The sequence below is a fragment of the Aquarana catesbeiana genome, linkage group LG02, assembly GCF_042186555.1.
Source record: "Aquarana catesbeiana isolate 2022-GZ linkage group LG02, ASM4218655v1, whole genome shotgun sequence".
NCBI lineage: Eukaryota > Metazoa > Chordata > Amphibia > Anura > Ranidae > Aquarana > Aquarana catesbeiana.
Genome location: NC_133325.1, coordinates 130,992,036 through 131,009,610, shown reverse-complemented (window position 1 = coordinate 131,009,610; position 17,575 = coordinate 130,992,036). Strand labels below are relative to the sequence as shown.

The 17,575-nt window shown below is 43.1% G+C and overlaps 1 protein-coding gene across 6 annotated transcripts in view; it reads left to right on the top strand.

The window, feature by feature from the left end:
• The window catches only part of PARP4 (poly(ADP-ribose) polymerase family member 4), a 570,213-nt gene that overhangs the window by 398,348 nt on the left and 154,290 nt on the right, over positions 1-17,575 (top strand). For 5 of the 6 annotated variants that reach the window (XM_073613478.1, XM_073613479.1, XM_073613476.1 and 2 more), the window contains one exon: positions 16,028-16,078. In XM_073613478.1, the coding sequence (XP_073469579.1) occupies positions 16,028-16,078 (51 nt within the window). Of the gene's footprint in view, positions 1-8,046; positions 8,107-16,027; positions 16,079-17,575 lie in introns of those variants that run through there. The other variant, XM_073613481.1, reaches the window with a different exon arrangement.

Here is a 17,575-nt window from a genome sequence, read left to right as displayed (position 1 = left end):
CTAACCCCTCTGACACGGGAAATACAGAACCCTTGTTGCAGGACATTCTCACAGCAGTACACTCCTATGGCTCTTCTATAACTGAATTGTCAGCTGAAGTTAAAAGCATGAAAGAGGGACTGCTGCACATTAGACAAGATATGCAGAAAATCAGGGAGAGAGCCACTGCACTGGAGGGAAGGGTGAGCTCTATTGAGGATGAATTACCCCCCCTTACTCAAGAAATACATAGTACAGCATCTAAAACTGATGAAACAGCAGCCAGAGTTGAGGATATGGAGAACAGGCTTAGAAGGTCAAACATCTGTATGGTTGGTATGCCTGAGAAATCCGAAGGAAAACACCCTGCAGAATTTATTGAAACATGGCTGACAGACACCTTTTGGAAAGAATAACCTCACTCCATTCTTCTCAGTGGAAAGAGCTCACAGGGTGCCGTCCAGACCACCACCACCAGGGGGCCACGACAGACCATTTTTGCTGAAACTTCTGCATTACAAAGACAGAGACACATTATACTCCGTTTAGCCAGACAGAAGGTTGACATGGAAATTCAAGGATCTAAAATATCCATATACCCAGACTTTCCCGCGGCTGTGCAAAAACAGAGGGCAAAATTCTCAGAAGTGAAAAAAAGAATGCGTGCAATTCCATTGATGTACTCTATGCTATACCCGGCCAAACTACGAGTTGTGGCAGATGGATCAGTGCACTTTTTTGAAAGCCCTAACATGACTGCTAACTGGCTTGACCGCCACAAGCAACATCTACGGGAAGACGCCGGTCGTGCGCCATCATGAAAGACCCACAAAACCTGCGTACCCTAAATCCTATTGCTCAACTTGTCATTACAGGAGCTTAAGAGAGACACAACTGTCTTAAATTGATACCTCTCACCTTATACCAGTTATCTTGTGACTTAACTTTAAGGACACAGGGCCCCAGCCCTCGTTATTACCCCCCAAGTAGCCCTGCGGGGCACTCCCGGGAATTTTTTGAAGGTTCTGCCTGAATCTATAGTTGCTATGCTTACGTTTGTTATAGGCGGACTATGTTTTACCCTCACTTTTTTTTGTGTTCTTTTTGTTTTCCAGCCCTGGTTGGGTGGGCTGTATCTCTGTAAGTGCCTATACTATGCAACTCAGCTGCACATGTTTATGCCATGGATCGCACTGGGTGTGAATGCGGATGGAAATCTCATACTTCTTTTTGCTTGCTCAAGTGACATACGGTCATGGGTTCAGTGGCTCACTTTTCATGAGCCACCCGCCCAAAGGTGTGAACGCCTATTATGGTACTCTCCCTTGTCTAATGGGTAAGCAGAGAGATACAATCCTCTCCTGGAACTTCAGAGGATTACATGACCCAACAAAGAGGACTGCCTTATTTACTTTCCTCTCACAGCAAGACCCCACTATCATATGTTTACAGGAATCGCACCTTACTAGGGACACTACCCATCTTTTGCATATGTCCAAGTACCCGGGGCAATTCCACTCTGTACATACCAGATACTTCAGAGGAGTTAGTATTCTGTTCTCCAGGTCCACTGCATTTACCAAGCATGATGCACAAATAGACTCTGAAGGCAGATTTATTTTTCTAATGGGTGTGTGGGAATCTCAGACATGTGTTATTGCTAATATATATGTGCCCCCTCTTGACAGTTTTACAATGCTTGGCTAGATTCTTATCCAAACACCCCCAGCTACCGGTATATGTACTAGGGGACTTTAACAGTGCATTGGATGTCTCCCTTGATGTACATAAAAAATACTGTCCCCAGGGTCCCAGAACGGGCACTCCTCTGGCTAGGTTTGTTGGGGAGCTTGGACTGGTGGACTTTTGGAGATGTAAGTCTCCCCTCCAGGCCCAGTTTTCCTGTCACTCACTGACACACTCTACATTATCTCGTATTGATTTTGCACTAGGAAATGATTTGACTTTTTGCTATGAACCAAGGGTGACGTATTTGGCCAGGGGTTTGTCCGACCACTCTCCGGTGCAGCTTAGCTTGAACCTTCAAAAAACTCACCTGCCTGTGCACTGGAAGCTGAACCCTTTTTGGCTTCAATTGTTCACGGAGGCAGATAATATGCAAGTGCAAATTCAATATTTTTTAGAAACTAATTAACCCTCCGCTGCACCTGGGGTGGTATGGGACACCCTAAAGGCTTTCATTAGAGGGTTGTGTGTAAAAGAAATTAACTCAATTAAAACTAGGACCAGACAATGGGCTAGGGATGTGGCTCAGGTGGTGGATAAAGCAGAGGAAGTGTATCTGCAGACTCCTACACCTGAACATGAAAGACAATGGATAGACGCACAGAAACTTTATCGTACTGTACATTTACAGCAAGCTGATAATAAAAGATTTTTCACATCCCAAACATACTTTGAAGAAGGGGAGAAAACTGGCCACATGTTGGCAGTGATAGCTAGGTCACAACAGCCGCCTTCGGTAGTACATAGTATTACAGCTTCATCAACATTAACTGTTACTGACACACCCTCCATCCTGAAGGAGTTTTGCTCCTTCTATCAGGACTTGTACTCCTCCAGGGTTTCTTATCCTGCAGAGGAGTTGACACACTTCCTGGACTCAATTACATTGCCCCAACTTCAAGAAACAGACAAGAATCTTTTAAATGCCCCCCTCACCCTGGAGGAACTGCAGCTTGCTCTAGCTACATTTCCGAATTCAAAGGCCCCAGGAAATGACTGCATACCAATTGAACTATATAAAAAATTCGGAGGAATTCTCTTACCAGAGTTACTCCATACACTTATAGAGGCGTTTAAATCTGATTCTTTGCCGGGATCTATGTATGAAGTGGTGGTGGTAGTCATATTGAAATCAGGGAAGGAGCCTGATAAACCAGAATCCTATAGACCCATCTCGCTTCTAAATACGGATCTGAAAATTCTCACGAAACTTATAGCCATGCGGCTCTCACAAGTGGTGTCCAAACTAATACACCCAGACCAGTCCGGATTTATATCGAATAGGTCCACAGCAAATAATCTACGCCGCCTATATCTCAACATGCAAATACCCACCGATAATCAAGGTCAAAGAGATATCCTTTCATTAGATGCCGCTAAGGCGTTCGATAGTGTTGAGTGGGATTATCTATGGAAAATATTGGAAAAACTTAATTTGGGAGAAACTATCATATCTTGGATCAAACTATTATACAAAGAGCCAAAAGCCTGCATTAGAATAAACAACACTTTGTCACCCTCATTTGCTCTATGTAGGGGTACTAGACAGGGCTGTCCCCTATCGCCCTTACTTTTCGCCCTAGCCATAGAGCCACTGGCGGCTGCCATAAGAGAGAATGTGGAAATAGTTGGATTTAAACGGAGTACAGGGGAAGATAAATTGGCACTTTATGTCGATAAGGCACTTCTATTTCTAGGCGACACGTCCACCTCATTGGTTAAACTTATGGAATTAATCCAAACATTCTGAAAATTTTCCAGATTTACAATAAATTGGGACAAGTCAACAATATTACCTTTAGACCCACTGACAGGACCCCTCCCTCAAACCTCTGCCCCTCATGCCTCTGAAGACATCTGTTATGATGAAACATGTCAGGCAGGCTGACATCCGTACGCTAATTGCTGCAGCCGTTTGTTCCTATCATTGATGCATGCTGTTTTAAGCTTCAACTGTAAGTTACTACAATAAAAGTTATTTTTATCTATCATTACGGGCTTCACTATGGGTCCTTCATTTTCTTTTCTCGCATATATAATGACTACATGCCTGAATGCCTAATTCTGAAGTGACCATTGGGAGATGTTTATATGTGAAGGAAATCCCACGGATGTTGTGGTCTGATGAGGGGTTCCAGTGGGCTGGATTTGCTGGATGCTATTGAGAATTTATCATCTATGCCTAATCCTTAACACCTTCTGGTAAGCAGACTACATTACCACATGGTGACGAGTGACTTTTTCTACATCTGCACAATATATTTGGTGATTGGATTCCTCCCACTCTTCAATTTCATTTTGAACTTTTCAGCGCCGCAATAATTTTTATGCATGTGACTTTTTGTTTGTTATCTACGAACTTTGCTGGCCGCTTGCTTTTTCCAGTTCAGTGCGAATTTTTACTTGTTTTTTGCAGCTACAGCATTTAACTGGCTGGCTGTGCACCGAGTCCTTTGATCCTATTCGCAACATTGTGCGCACACAAATTTCTGGCGATGGTCTTGTGGAGTGCATAGAGGCAGGCGAGCTGGGGGCTCTTACGCAATATCCCACACTATTACTGATAGATAAGGTCTGGAACAAAACCAAACAACACCTACAATATGCTGGCTACACGAATTGGTCACGCATATGGCATAATCGTAACTACCCAGAACTGGACAAGCTACAGGGCTTTTCCAGCTGGTCTAGAAATGGAGTAATCTAAATCCCGCAACTATATTGTGGGGGGATTCTCCGAGACTTCCAATCAATACGCACAGAATTTAATTTACCTAACACTGCCTTTTTCCAGTACCTACAACTTAGGCATGCTATAGCGACACAGGCTACAAAGTCCACATGGGAAATGACCAGACCCACAGTACTTACACAACTAATAATGTCATCATCCTGGAAGGGACAAATTTCCTCCATATACAGATCCCTACTTTGCCATGTCTCTAAGGCAATGACTCTGAGATGCAGAGCTGGATGGGGAAATGACATAGGACATATCTCAGATGAGGAGTGGAACACCATACTAGACAACGTACTTAAAGTATCACTGTCCTCCTCTCAAAAACTCACTCAATTGTTTATTATCCATCGTACATACCGCACGCCTGAAAAGCTACACAAGTGGCACAGAAGAGATGACCCACTATGCCCCCGTTGCCTTATCGATACTGGTACACTTGTCCACATGCTGTGGAAATGTCTGAAGCTACAAAGGTATTGGACATACTATCAACAGCATATGGAACCTCAAATTTACAACTGACCCCAAGCTGTGCCTACTGGGATGGCTTGATGAAGAGCAATATACACCTCATACCTATACTGCCATTTTGAGGACATTATTCCTGGCTAAGAAACTCATTGCTAGGAAATGGTTGTCTACAACAGCACCCACACACAAAGAATAGATAGAGTCAGTAAATGACTCCCTTATTAGAGAACAACTTACATATAAACATAGAGGTAGTGTGAGTAAATTTGAGAATATATGGGACCCCTGGTTGGACACCCCTGGACTAGCTCCACTACGTCTGGTTCATAATAGAATTCTGGGAGGTAGAGTCACGTCGTCAAGTGTACCACCTTAAAACTTAACAGTCAGAGGTATCTGTTAGATTTGAAAGGGGGAGGGAAACACCACCCCATTCACATAACTGTCTTAGATTAGAGTTGCTACAAGCATGATGGGCACTGCAGAGGTTGAAATTTATATAGTTGTTTTACCCAATGGTTAACACATGCAAATGTTACACGTCGCTCCCCGCTTGTTAGGAGACGATAATTTTGTTTGTTTTATTTTGTGAATGTGATTATCCGTTTATTTTATACATAGTATATTAGACCTTTTGGTCATGTGACAATGATGTTTATATGTCCTCACAAAGGATAACATTTCATCTGTCTAATGAAATGTAAAAGTTGTCCCTTTTTGTTTTTTGTGTTTGTCTTCAATAAAAATGATCTGATTTAAAAAAAGAGATGAAGCTGGCCTTGAGTACTATTAAGGGCCAGGTCTCAGCCTTATCAGTATTATTTCATCGACCACTTGCTTCACATTCTTTGGTCCGTAACTTTATTCGGGGGTAACACGGCTTAATCCTCCGGTTAGGACGCCCCTGAACCCTTGGGACTTGAATTTGGTTCTGTCGGCTTTACAGAAACAACCTTTTGAGCTGATACGACACATTCCCTTGGTCCTTTTGACAAGAAAACTAGTTTTTCTGGTAGCCATATCTTCTGCAAGAAGGGTATCATAATTGGCTGCTCTTTCTTGTAAAGAGCCATATTTAATTATTCACAAGGATAAGGTTGTATTGCGTCCTCATCCTAACTTTCTACCGAAGGTAGTGTCAGGTTTTCATTTAAATCAGGATATTGTTCTACCTTCATTTTTTCCAGAACCCTGTTCTATGGAAGAAAAGTCACTACATTCTCTTGATGTCGTGAGAGCTGTCAAGGTCTACTTAAAGGCGACTGCTCAGATTCGAAAAACGGATGTTTTGTTTGTGTTGCCTGAAGGTCCTAAAAGAGGACAGGCAGCATCGAAATCTACTATTTCTAAATGGATTTGACAAATAATTGTTCAAGCTTATGGTTTAAAGAAGAAAATCCCATCTTTTCAAATCAAAGCGCACTCCACTAGGGCTGCTTCGTGGCCAGTGCATCATCAAGCCTATATGGCTCAGGTCTGCAAGGCTGCAACTTGGTCTTCAGTTCATACATTTACCAGATTCTATCAGGTGGGTGTAAAAAGGCATGAGGATTTCGCCTTTGGGCGCAGTGTGCTGCAGGCATCAGTATAGGTCCTCTGGTCTCAGGGTGCCCTATTTTTGTTATGTCTCCCTCCCCTCAGTTGGCATTGCTCTGGGACATCCCATATAGTAACTACTAACTCTGTGTCCCACGCCATCTACTTCAACGAAACCCCAGTGTCTCTGCTCCCAGACGTCTCCAAACTGACACTTGACATGCGGCGGGCTCTGAAACCCCTCACAAGTGCCCTTCAAGCAAAACAGATAAAATATCGCTGGGGCTTCCCATTCAATCTTTTTGCATCCCACGAAGGAAAATTGGCAACATTCCGTACACTGGGTGATCTCCAAAAATTCCTCGGAACATTTGAGTTGCTGCAGATTCCCATACCGGACTGGCCTCTTCATGCTGCCACCCCAGGTTTTCAACCTGCCACAGGCTGGCAAAAGAAAACTAAGAAGAGCAAACGTTCTAAGTCGGATACCTCCAGAGCGACTGACGGATTATCTGTTTTTCATTCCCTGCTTAATCATATTTTTCTCCACAGGTTCTGGACCAGTGAAGCTGTCCCTGTTTACAATTTGCAATTATGTTGGGACATTGTATTGCTGATCTAACCTTGATTATCCGTATACAGGTTTTATTTTCTCTCTGTAAGAAGCCAGTTTTCTTCTTATAAGAGAAATACAACTGTTTGTACTTGTTTTCTCATCCCCACCATAGGTTTCCTCCCAATACCTCCCTCCCCCTCAGCCTTATTGCAGAATACTGTCAAATTTAGAAGCTGAGAACATGACCCTGCAGGCCATCAAGTTTATGTTGAATGGGGTTCTTTCTGATACCTACTTATAGTTATTTACAATATACACGGCAATGCAGGGCCTGAGCCTTTTTGCATGTAGATAAAATCAATAGAAGTTGCCCGACGTGTGCGGGCCCCTCTGTGCTCTGACCACGACCCGCCCACTTAGGGTTTTCAGTGCCCATAGCGGTTTTAACTGTTATGTTGATTACAACATTATTAGTACGGCCATTTAGGCCTCTGTTTTCTATTTCCTCTTCTACATTTCTCTCTCTGCTCTCTCTCACGCTTACCTTTTATCCTTTCTCCACAAGCTGTCGCTCTCTTCCTCCCCTTTCCCTTCCCTCCCTTTCCTTTGGGACAGCGGGCCTCGACCATACTTTTGCTCACCCCCTAATTACTCTCCCTATGACAACTTCAACCTCCATTAAATTCTCCTCATTAAATTGCAGGGGCTTTAACAACCTGGAGAAGAGAAGACATATACTCTATCATTTTCATAAATTCCGCACCCAAATCCTTCTCCTACAGGAAACTCACTTTTTAGGTCTGATGCGATCCCACAATTGCTCCACAAACAATATCCCACCTGGTTTTATAGCACCAACCCCGCGGCAAAATCTGAAGGGGTCTCCATTGCATTTCATGCCACATTCACACCTGATGTTCTTGACACTTATATTGATCGATCGGGCAGATATATATTTCTTAAATTGTCATATATGAATATGATCTATACTATAATTAATATTTACTCTCCAAACCAGGACCAGTACCGCTTTCTCTCCACCATGGTCTCTCGCCTGAAGTGATTTAGTACAACCAACATGATCCTGGGAGGGGACCTCAACGCCACCTTGATACCCCGCCTCGACGCCTCGTCTGGTAAGTCCTCACTCTCCCCGGCTTCTCTGACCAAAATGCGAACACTTCTAGCTGACCTTTCCTTAGTGGATGTGTGGAGAATATTACACCCTTCCACTAAAGATTATATGTATTACCCCAGCACATTCTTCTTATAGCAGACTGGATTACTTCATCTCCCAATCCTTACTAGATTATTCCCCCCTTTCCTCCATAGGTCTCACCCTATGGTCTGACCACGCTCCCATACACATGACACTAGGAAACGTCCCTGTGCAAAAGAAACGGACTTCCTGGAGGTTGAATGACAATCTACTATCTGACTCAGTCTGCACACAAGACATTATACAAACCATTAACCACTTTGTAGCTGATCATGCCTAAGATAGCACCAACTCACTTACGAAATGGGAAGCACTTAAATGTGTGCTCAGGGGTACATTTATTCAACGCGGCTCCTGACTTAAACATGCGCGTACAGTCGACATTACACATCTCCTTACCAACATAGCCACGTTGGAAGAATCACACAAAAAAACACCTGACACCATGGTGCTACTAGAACTCACTAATGCTAGGAGAGACCTCGATTCGTTCACTACTCCCAAGCCAATAAATGTGGCAGACATCTGGCAAATACTCTCCAACCCCGACAAACCCTCAAACCAATTCAGTTCATTAACTCCCCAACTAAAGGTAAACTATTGAACAACTCGGCTATAGCCGAAGAATTCCGCCAATACTATTCTACTCTATATAATCTTACTCCAGGAGTTTCATCGCCCTCATCTCAATCGCAAGACCTCCTTTCATATATCCAGGAGACGGCACTACCACTGTTCCCAACACCCAAAACGGAAGAATTGGAATCCGCCCTTTCTGAAACAGACTTTCAACTAGCCATAAAAAAATAATGGAAAGAGCCCCGGCCCTGACGGGTTTTCCCCACGCTTTTATAAAATGTTTACTCTCCAACTGGTACCTTTATTATCAAAAGCATTTAATGCCATTGATGGAGGTCTTGCTCCTTCCCCTACTTTGCTCCAAGCCCAAATAGCAGTTATCCCAAAGCCAGGTAAAGACCCCTCCTTATGCCCCAATTATAGACCAATCTCCCTTTTGAATATAGACTTAAAATTATATGCAAAGATCCTTGCGAATCGCCTATCTCCCTTACTGCCTGAGACAATCCATAAAGATCAGGTGGGCTTTGTCCCTGGACGTGAAGCCAGGGATAACACCACCAAAACCATACACCTTATGGAATATGCCCAACGTAATCACATACCGACCTGTCTTCTCTCGTGTGACGCAGAAAAGGCCTTCGACAGGGTCAGTTGGCCCTTTCTGCTACCCTCTCCCAGCTAGGATTAGGCCCAAGAATGCTTACACGCATTATGTTCCTGTACTCCAACCCTCTGCTACAGTTCTGGTGAACGGTACCCAATCAGAAAAATTCACAATCTCCAATGGTACCAGACAAGGCTGTCCTCTTTCCCCGCTCCTGTTCGCCTTGGTAATTGAACATTTGGCCCAAGCTATTAGAGCTAATCCCAGCATACATGGTATACAATCTCCCACTTCCCACTGTAAACTCTCTCTCTATGCAGACGACTTACTACTTTATGTAACCCAACCGCATATCAGTATACCATCTATATTAGCTGAGATCGATCGGTTTGGCTGTTTTAGTAATTACAAATTAAACATTACTAAAACAGAGGCACTTAATTTATCCCTGATGCATGCCACCCTCTCTTCCCTTAAATCTAACTTCTCCTTTCAATGGCAGACAAACTCCATATCGTACTTAGGAACAGCCATTCCGAAACGAACATCAGATATATATGCCCTGAATTTCAGTCCATTACTTACGAAACTCAGACGCCTTACTGAAAGCCTTACCAATGTCCTGGTTTGGTCGCATGAATGTATTAAAAATGGATATTCTCCCAAAGCTACTTTATTTATATCAGGCACTCCCAATTGCACTTCCCATGGCATTTTTTCGCACCCTTCGTTCTATAGCTATCCGATTTGTATGGCAGGGGAATCACCCTAGATTGAAACATAAACTCCTATGCTCCCCTACCACTAAAGGAGGGGTGGGCCTACCTGATTTTGAACTCTATCATACATCAACACTGATCTCCCGTATCCTGGAGTGGTTCCCCCGCCCACTGATCAAAGCCTCCACCCTTGTGGAACAAGACTTATCTTCAATTGATCTCCGTGCTCTCTTATGGGGCTATGATCAGACATACAAATCGTTAACAGGAGTGTCCCCTCTGACCAGAGATGCTTTGGCAATCTGGTATTGCAGAAGGGAGAGTTACTCATTACCCTCAGAACCGAGTCCTCTTACCGCCCTATTCGATAACCCCGCCTTCCCTGAAGGCAACTCCACTCACACCCTAGACGACAACAATAGAGCTTCCTGGCCCACAGCCCGACAATTTGTGAACACCACCCTAGGTACCTTCGTTACCAACCAAAATATCACATCCTCTAAGACAGGGGTCTCAAACTGGAGGCGCTCCAGCTGTTGTGAAACTACAAGTCCCATCATGCTTCTGCCTGTGGGAGTCATGCTTGTACCTGTCAACCTTGCAATGCCTCATGGGAATTGTAGTTTTGCAACAGCTGGAGGGCCGCCAATTTGAGACCCTTGCTCTAAGATAACCTGGCTTACATGTCTACACTTAAATTCTTATTGTAAACAAAATCACGACTCCAAACAAATCCATAGACCCTTGACTGGTTTTGAGCAATTATGCACGCTCCCAGAGACTCCTAGACACACCTTATCGTTAATATACAAAATTATTCTGGACCATATTCACGGGTCCTTACCTAAATACACTAAAACCTGGTCAGAGGAACTCGGGAGAGACATAACAGAAGCAGATTGGGGTAAGGCCTTCCTTTTCACTCACAAATCGGCCATCTCAAGCTATACTCAGGAAAAAAAATTATAAACTAGTGTCAAGGTGGTATCGGGTTCCATCCACCCTCAGGATCATGTTTCCTTCAACCACTGATATTTGTTGGAGATGTAATTCAGAGAAAGGTACGTACATTCACATTTGGTGGGACTGCGATTTGGTCCTTGCATTTTGGACACAAATTTTCCAGATATACACAGAAATATACGATAAACCGCTTACGCCATCTCCTACCATTGCTCTTCTCTCTTTAATCCCTGCTACTATTAAATCACAAAAACACAACCTCCTAAAATTTTTCCTCAGTGCAGGGAGACAATTGATCCCCAGACATTGGAAAACTACTGCTCCCCCATCCCTTGTAGAATGGGTGAGCGAAATAAACGATATAATGCTTATGGAAGAAATGCAAGCCAAGGTATTAGATAAACAAGCAAAGTTTTCTTTTATCTGGAGCATCTGGAGGCATTACTCTGCTTCAGACAAACTAAAGCATAGGCTCTCAACGATAAATGTAACCTGAGAGCCCAAACATCCCCATAATAGGGCCCTTATACCCAAGAAAGTGATACTCTCAGTGGGTCTAGGCTCACTGTCCCGCCTCCCCCCCTCCCCTTCCCCCCTCTCCCGCCCTATATCCCTGCAATCTTTCTTATTCTGAGCTCTCTTCTTTTCTTCTACTGTCGCTTCTAGCCTACTCTGGCTTACTCTTCTACGCCATTCTTGGCCACACCAAGTAATCATTTGTATTCTGATTTTTCAACATGAGTTCTTCCGTTTCTCATTTTTTTTTTTTTTTCTTTTTCTTTATCCACTTCCGCGAAAGTTTTCCGCGAGACATTATTTCAACTTTATGTGTCAAACTTTATCTCTTCTCCTTTTTCACATCATTGTGGATTGTTTCCGTCACATCTTTATTATTTTTCCCTTCTAGGATATTCTTAAATAATTTTAAAAACCGACGACAAAACGCCTTCTATAATTATAAACCCTATTATTATCTTAATCTCTCTCAGTCCCTCTTATTTCCCCCCGCCCCCCCTCCCCCTCGCCCCCCCCCCCCCCCTCCCCCTCCCCTGTGTCTGGTCCGTTCCTTTATGTTGTTTATTTATCCACTTGGCTCTGCACCTATTCTTTCTTTTATCCTATCTAAATAAATATCCGAGACTTTGTAGTTTTTCCAACTTTCCCATCTACTATTATCCCCTTTCTCTCCTCCTTCCATTTTGTAGTGATAATCTATTTCCTTTAGCCAGTTTCTAATGTCTGGTTTTCCACTTTTTAGCCAATTCTTGGGAATTAAGGCCTTGGCCGCATTCAGGAGGTTAGGTATTATTGATTTTCTATATTGTTTCTTAGGTTTCTTCCGTTTCTCATGAGATCTGGAACTACCTCACCATTATGACCCTATTAATTTTATATGTTTTAATAATTGTCTCCTTGACCTCTGGACGCAGCAAGTTCCCGAAGGGGCGCCCAGACCAAGAGGCATAGCATTGAAACTAATGTTGGTCATATGTTTAATTGTTGATTTAATAAGCACAATTCCAAGTTACCTCAGCACTTGTAATAGAATACAATATATATTCCTTATTACAAATGTATATTTTCAATTGGTGTACAGGTGTGCCTGATGTCAGGCCCCCAGTTTTATTCATGCTTTTTTCTGTTTAAACTTGTGTTAAAACAAAACAATAAAAACTTATTGAACATAAATCTGTGTCCCGTGATTCGATTAAGAAAATAGGATTTTTATAATAGCTTACCTATAAAATCCTTTTCTTTGAAGTACATCACGGAACACAGAGGTCCCACCCCTCTTCTGGTATACACGTGTATTGCTTTGCTACAAAACAGAGGTACTCCTGGTAAGGGGAGGGGTTATATAGGGAGTCAAACTTCCTGTCTAGGGTGTGCCAGTGTCCATCACCTGAAGGTGCCTATATAACCCATATAGTAACTACTATGGCTCTGTGTCCCGTGATGTACTTCAAAGAAAAGGATTTTACAGGTAAGCTGTTATAAAAATCCTATTTTCTTGCTATTCCCCAGAATGAAGGGATGGTGATGTCACCATTGCCTAGCGAAAGGTAAGTATGATAAATACATTTTCCCTTGCTGGCTTTTTCCAGTTCAAACTGTGTTTTAACAGAAATATAATCTCAAGAACTAAACTGTATTATATTGCCGCTTACCAGTCCTTAGCTGTGGTTGCTGCATTTGTTTTCAGGTTAAAAGCATTTTCAGGCAGTACAGAAAATACCTGTTTCTCTTGCCAGAAATGCAGTGTTCTTGTCACTTCCTGTAAACTGAACTAAAAACACAATATTTTGTTCCTTCTGTAAGCTGCTTATCCTCCCTTCCTTGGGTAATAGACATGAAGTAAGAAAGACTTGTATGAAGTTCAAGGGGTATGAATACTTTTTCAAGCAATTCTTCAGCAGGGTCAGGGGAGCTGGTCAGAGTTGATGGGAAGATGGATGGAGCCAAATACAGGGCAATCTTAGAGAAAACCTGTTAGAGTCTGCAAAAGACTTGAGACTGGACCAGAGGTTCACCTTCCAGCAGGACAGAGCCAGGGCTACAATGGAATGGTTTGGATCAAAGCATATTCATGTGTTAGAATGGCCCAGTCAAAGTCCAGACCTAAATCCAATTGAGAATCTGTGGCAAGACTTGAAAATTGCTGTTCACAGATGCTCTCAATCCAATCTGACAGAGCTTGGGCTACTTTGCAAAGAAGAATGGGAAAAATTTCACCCTTTAGATGTGCAAAGCTGGTAGAGACATCCCCAAAAGGACTTGCAGCTGTAATTGCAAAGAAAGGTGGTTCCACAAAGTATTGACTCGGTGACTGAATACAAATGCACACCAAACTTTTCAGATATTTATTTGTAAATAATTTTGAAAAACAGTTATTTTCCTTACCTTTCACAATTATGTGCCACTTTGTGTTTGTCTATCACGATAAAATAAATTTACGTTTTTGGTTGTAACATGACAAAATGTGGAAAATTTCAAGGGGTATTAATACTTTTTCAAGGCACTGTATATGGGTCATGGTACTGAAATCTATCCTTCTGACTCCCCCGGTGGTGACTTCCTCCCCCCCCCTCCCTTTTTTTGTTCTCTTTTTTTTTTGCTTTCTCTCTTTTCCGTACTACCCTCTTTCTATAATATATATATAGAAAATGTGTTTGATGTGCACAGATCCAGGCAGGCTTGGGTATGTTTGACTTTTGTACATTTGTGCTTACTCTGCTCTGAGGTTTTCTGAGCATAGGTTTCTTCCCTGCACCCACTCTTATGCCCCATACACACGGTCGGACTTTGTTCGGACATTCCGACAACAAAATCCTAGGATTTTTTCCGACGGATGTTGGCTCAAACTCGTCTTGCATACACACGGTCACACAAAGTTGTCGGAAAATCCGATCATTCTGAACGCGGTGACGTAAAACATGTACGTCGGGACTATAAACAGGGCAGTGGCCGATAGCTTTCATCTCTTTATTTATTCTGAGCATGCGTGGCACTTTGTCCGTCGGATTTGTGTACACACGATCGGAATTTCCGACACGGATTTTGTTGACGGAAAATTTTATATCCTGCTCTCAAACTTTGTGTGTCGGAAAATGCGATGGAAAATGTGTGATGGAGCCTACACACGGTCGGAATTTCCGACAACAAGGTCCTATCACACATTTTCCGTCGGAAAATCCGACCGTGTGTACGGGGCATAAGAATCCAAGAGGTCTTTCTATATCCATTATACCAAGTCCTTTCTCTTTAGTTAGACTTCTGACATCTCCACACATGGATTCTGTTTTTTCAATGTGGTTTTTGTATGTTCTACTGTTCATGACACCTCTCTGGATATTTTTATACTTTTGTAAATGTACCTTTGCAGTGAACTGAAGTATACGTTAGACTCATGTATCGAGTCAATATTTTTTCTTGTTTGCTGCAATCTCTTGAATTATGCTTCTTACTACGTGTGCTTTAATAATTCTCATTATTTTGTGTTGTACAGTGGAACCTCGGATTACGAGCATAATCCGTTCCAGGAGTATGCTCATAATCCAATGTACAGTACTCGCAAATCAAAGCGAGTTTTCCCATTGAAGTCAATGGAAATGAAAATAATTTGTTCCGCATTGACTTCAGTGGGATGCAATACCGCATGCGGCCAGAGGCGGTGGGCGCCGGAGAGCCTCGCAAATGGCCTAAAAGGCCCGAGCACACTTCGGCTGACCTCGGCAAACCTCAAAAAGACTCCATTCACGAGCCTTTTCGAGGTTTGCTGAGGTCAACCGAACTGTCCTCGGCCCTTTCCGTGCATTTCCGAACGCCGACGATCGGAGCTGTTCGGCTCCGGCGCCCCCCACCTCAGGCCAGAAGCGGTACTGCACACCACTTTTGGCCTGAATCCTGCTCGTTTTGCAAGACAACACTCGCAAACCGAGTTAGGATTTTTAGAAATACAGTGCTCGTTTTGCGAAACGCTCGTTAACCGCGTTACTCGCAAACCGAGGTTCCACTGTAAAAGGAAAATTAATGGCGCTGGAGGGACAGATAGGTCTTAATGAAATGATAAATAGTCTATTGGGCAGTGACTGCTGGTGCTCATTATTGTGGGGGGCGCAGCAGACAAACCCCCCCCTCGCACCACGATCGCGACACAGTGCTCTGCGAGTATGTTTTATAGCCGAAAGTGTTGCATGACCGCAGAGTTACCAGTTGAAATAGCGCAGTGCTAAATAGCAAAAAATTACCTGGTCATGAAGGGGGTAAGACCTTCCAGAGCTAAGGTGGTTGAGCACCAATCACAATCTGCATGCAAAAGTTACCAAAGCTACTGTGTAAAACTAGGCATTTGTATTGACCATGATAGTAAAATCAAGATAAGCATCCTATTTTGTTTTATCATCCATTTTAGGATGGCATGGGATTATTTGGTGTCATTTCATCTCCCCATCTGGAAGGTGCTGTAAGTATTCCTAATGCAATTTTTACCCATTTGAAACTAAGCTATTTTCCTATTCATTTTCCCTCCTCTTCCTATTCTTTGTTGGGCTTATTTGGGAATGCATTAGCCTTCATAAAGGATTCCACGTTTAGCTTTGATTTTTGCAAATATCCGAGACATGCCATGGCTCCCTTCAATCTTCGGTCTGTGCAAGGAAAGTGAGGGGGGGGGCGAAGTTACAGGGAGCGAGGACACTGATAAGGAGGAAAGTGTGTGCTGACTCGCTGAGGACATTAAAGTGGAGTTGTTGAGGGCTGTGAAGTGGTGGGCTGACAGGTGGGGGGGGGCTGAGCGGACTGTGATGTATTGATGTATGGGGAGATGTGTATATTACAGTGGGGAAATGTGGATATTACAATGGGGAGATGTGGATATTACAGTGGGGGAGATGTGGATATTACAATGGGGGGAGATGAGGATATTACAGTGGGGGAGATGTGGATATTACAGTCGGGGGGAGATGTGAATATTACAGTGGGGAGATGTGAATATTACAGTGGGGGGAGATGTGGATATTACAGTCGGGGGGAGATGTGAATATTACAGTGGGGGAGATGTGAATATTACAGTGGGGAGATGTGAATATTACAGTGGGGAGATGTGGATATTACAGTGGGGGGAGATGTGAATATTACAGTGGGGGAAGATGTGGATATTACAGTGGAGGAGATGTGGATATTACAGTCGGGGGGAGATGTGAATATTACAGTGGGGAGATGTGAATATTACAGTGGGGGGAGATGTGAATATTACAGTGGGGGAGATGTGAATATTACAGTGGGGAGATGTGAATATTAAAGTGGGGAGATGTGAATATTACAGTGTGGAGATGTGAATATTACAGTGGGGAGATGTGGATATTACAGTGGGGGAGATGTGAATATTACAGTGGGGGGAGATGTGAATATTACAGTGGGGGAGATGTGAATATTACAGTGGGGAGATGTGAATATTAAAGTGGGGAGATGTGAATATTACAGTGTGGAGATGTGAATATTACAGTGGGGAGATGTGGATATTACAGTGGGGGAGTTGTGAATATTACAGTGGGGAGATGTGAATATTACAATGGGGAGATGTGGATATTACAGTGGGGAGATGTGAATATTACAGTGGGGAGATGTGAATATTACAGTGGGGGAGATGTGAATATTACAGTGGGGGAGATGTGAATATTACAGTGGGGAGATGTGAATATTACAGTGGGGAGATGTGAATATTAAAGTGGGGAGATGTGGATATCACAGTGGGGAGATGTGGATATTACAGTAAGGGAGATGTGAATATTACAGTGGGGAGATGTGGATATTACAGTGGGGAGATGTGAATATTACAGTGGTGAGATGTGAATATTAAAGTGGGGAGATGTGGATATTACAGTGGGGAGATGTGGATATTACGGTGGGGGAGATGTGGATATTACAATGGGGGGAGATGAGGATATTACAGTGGGGGAGA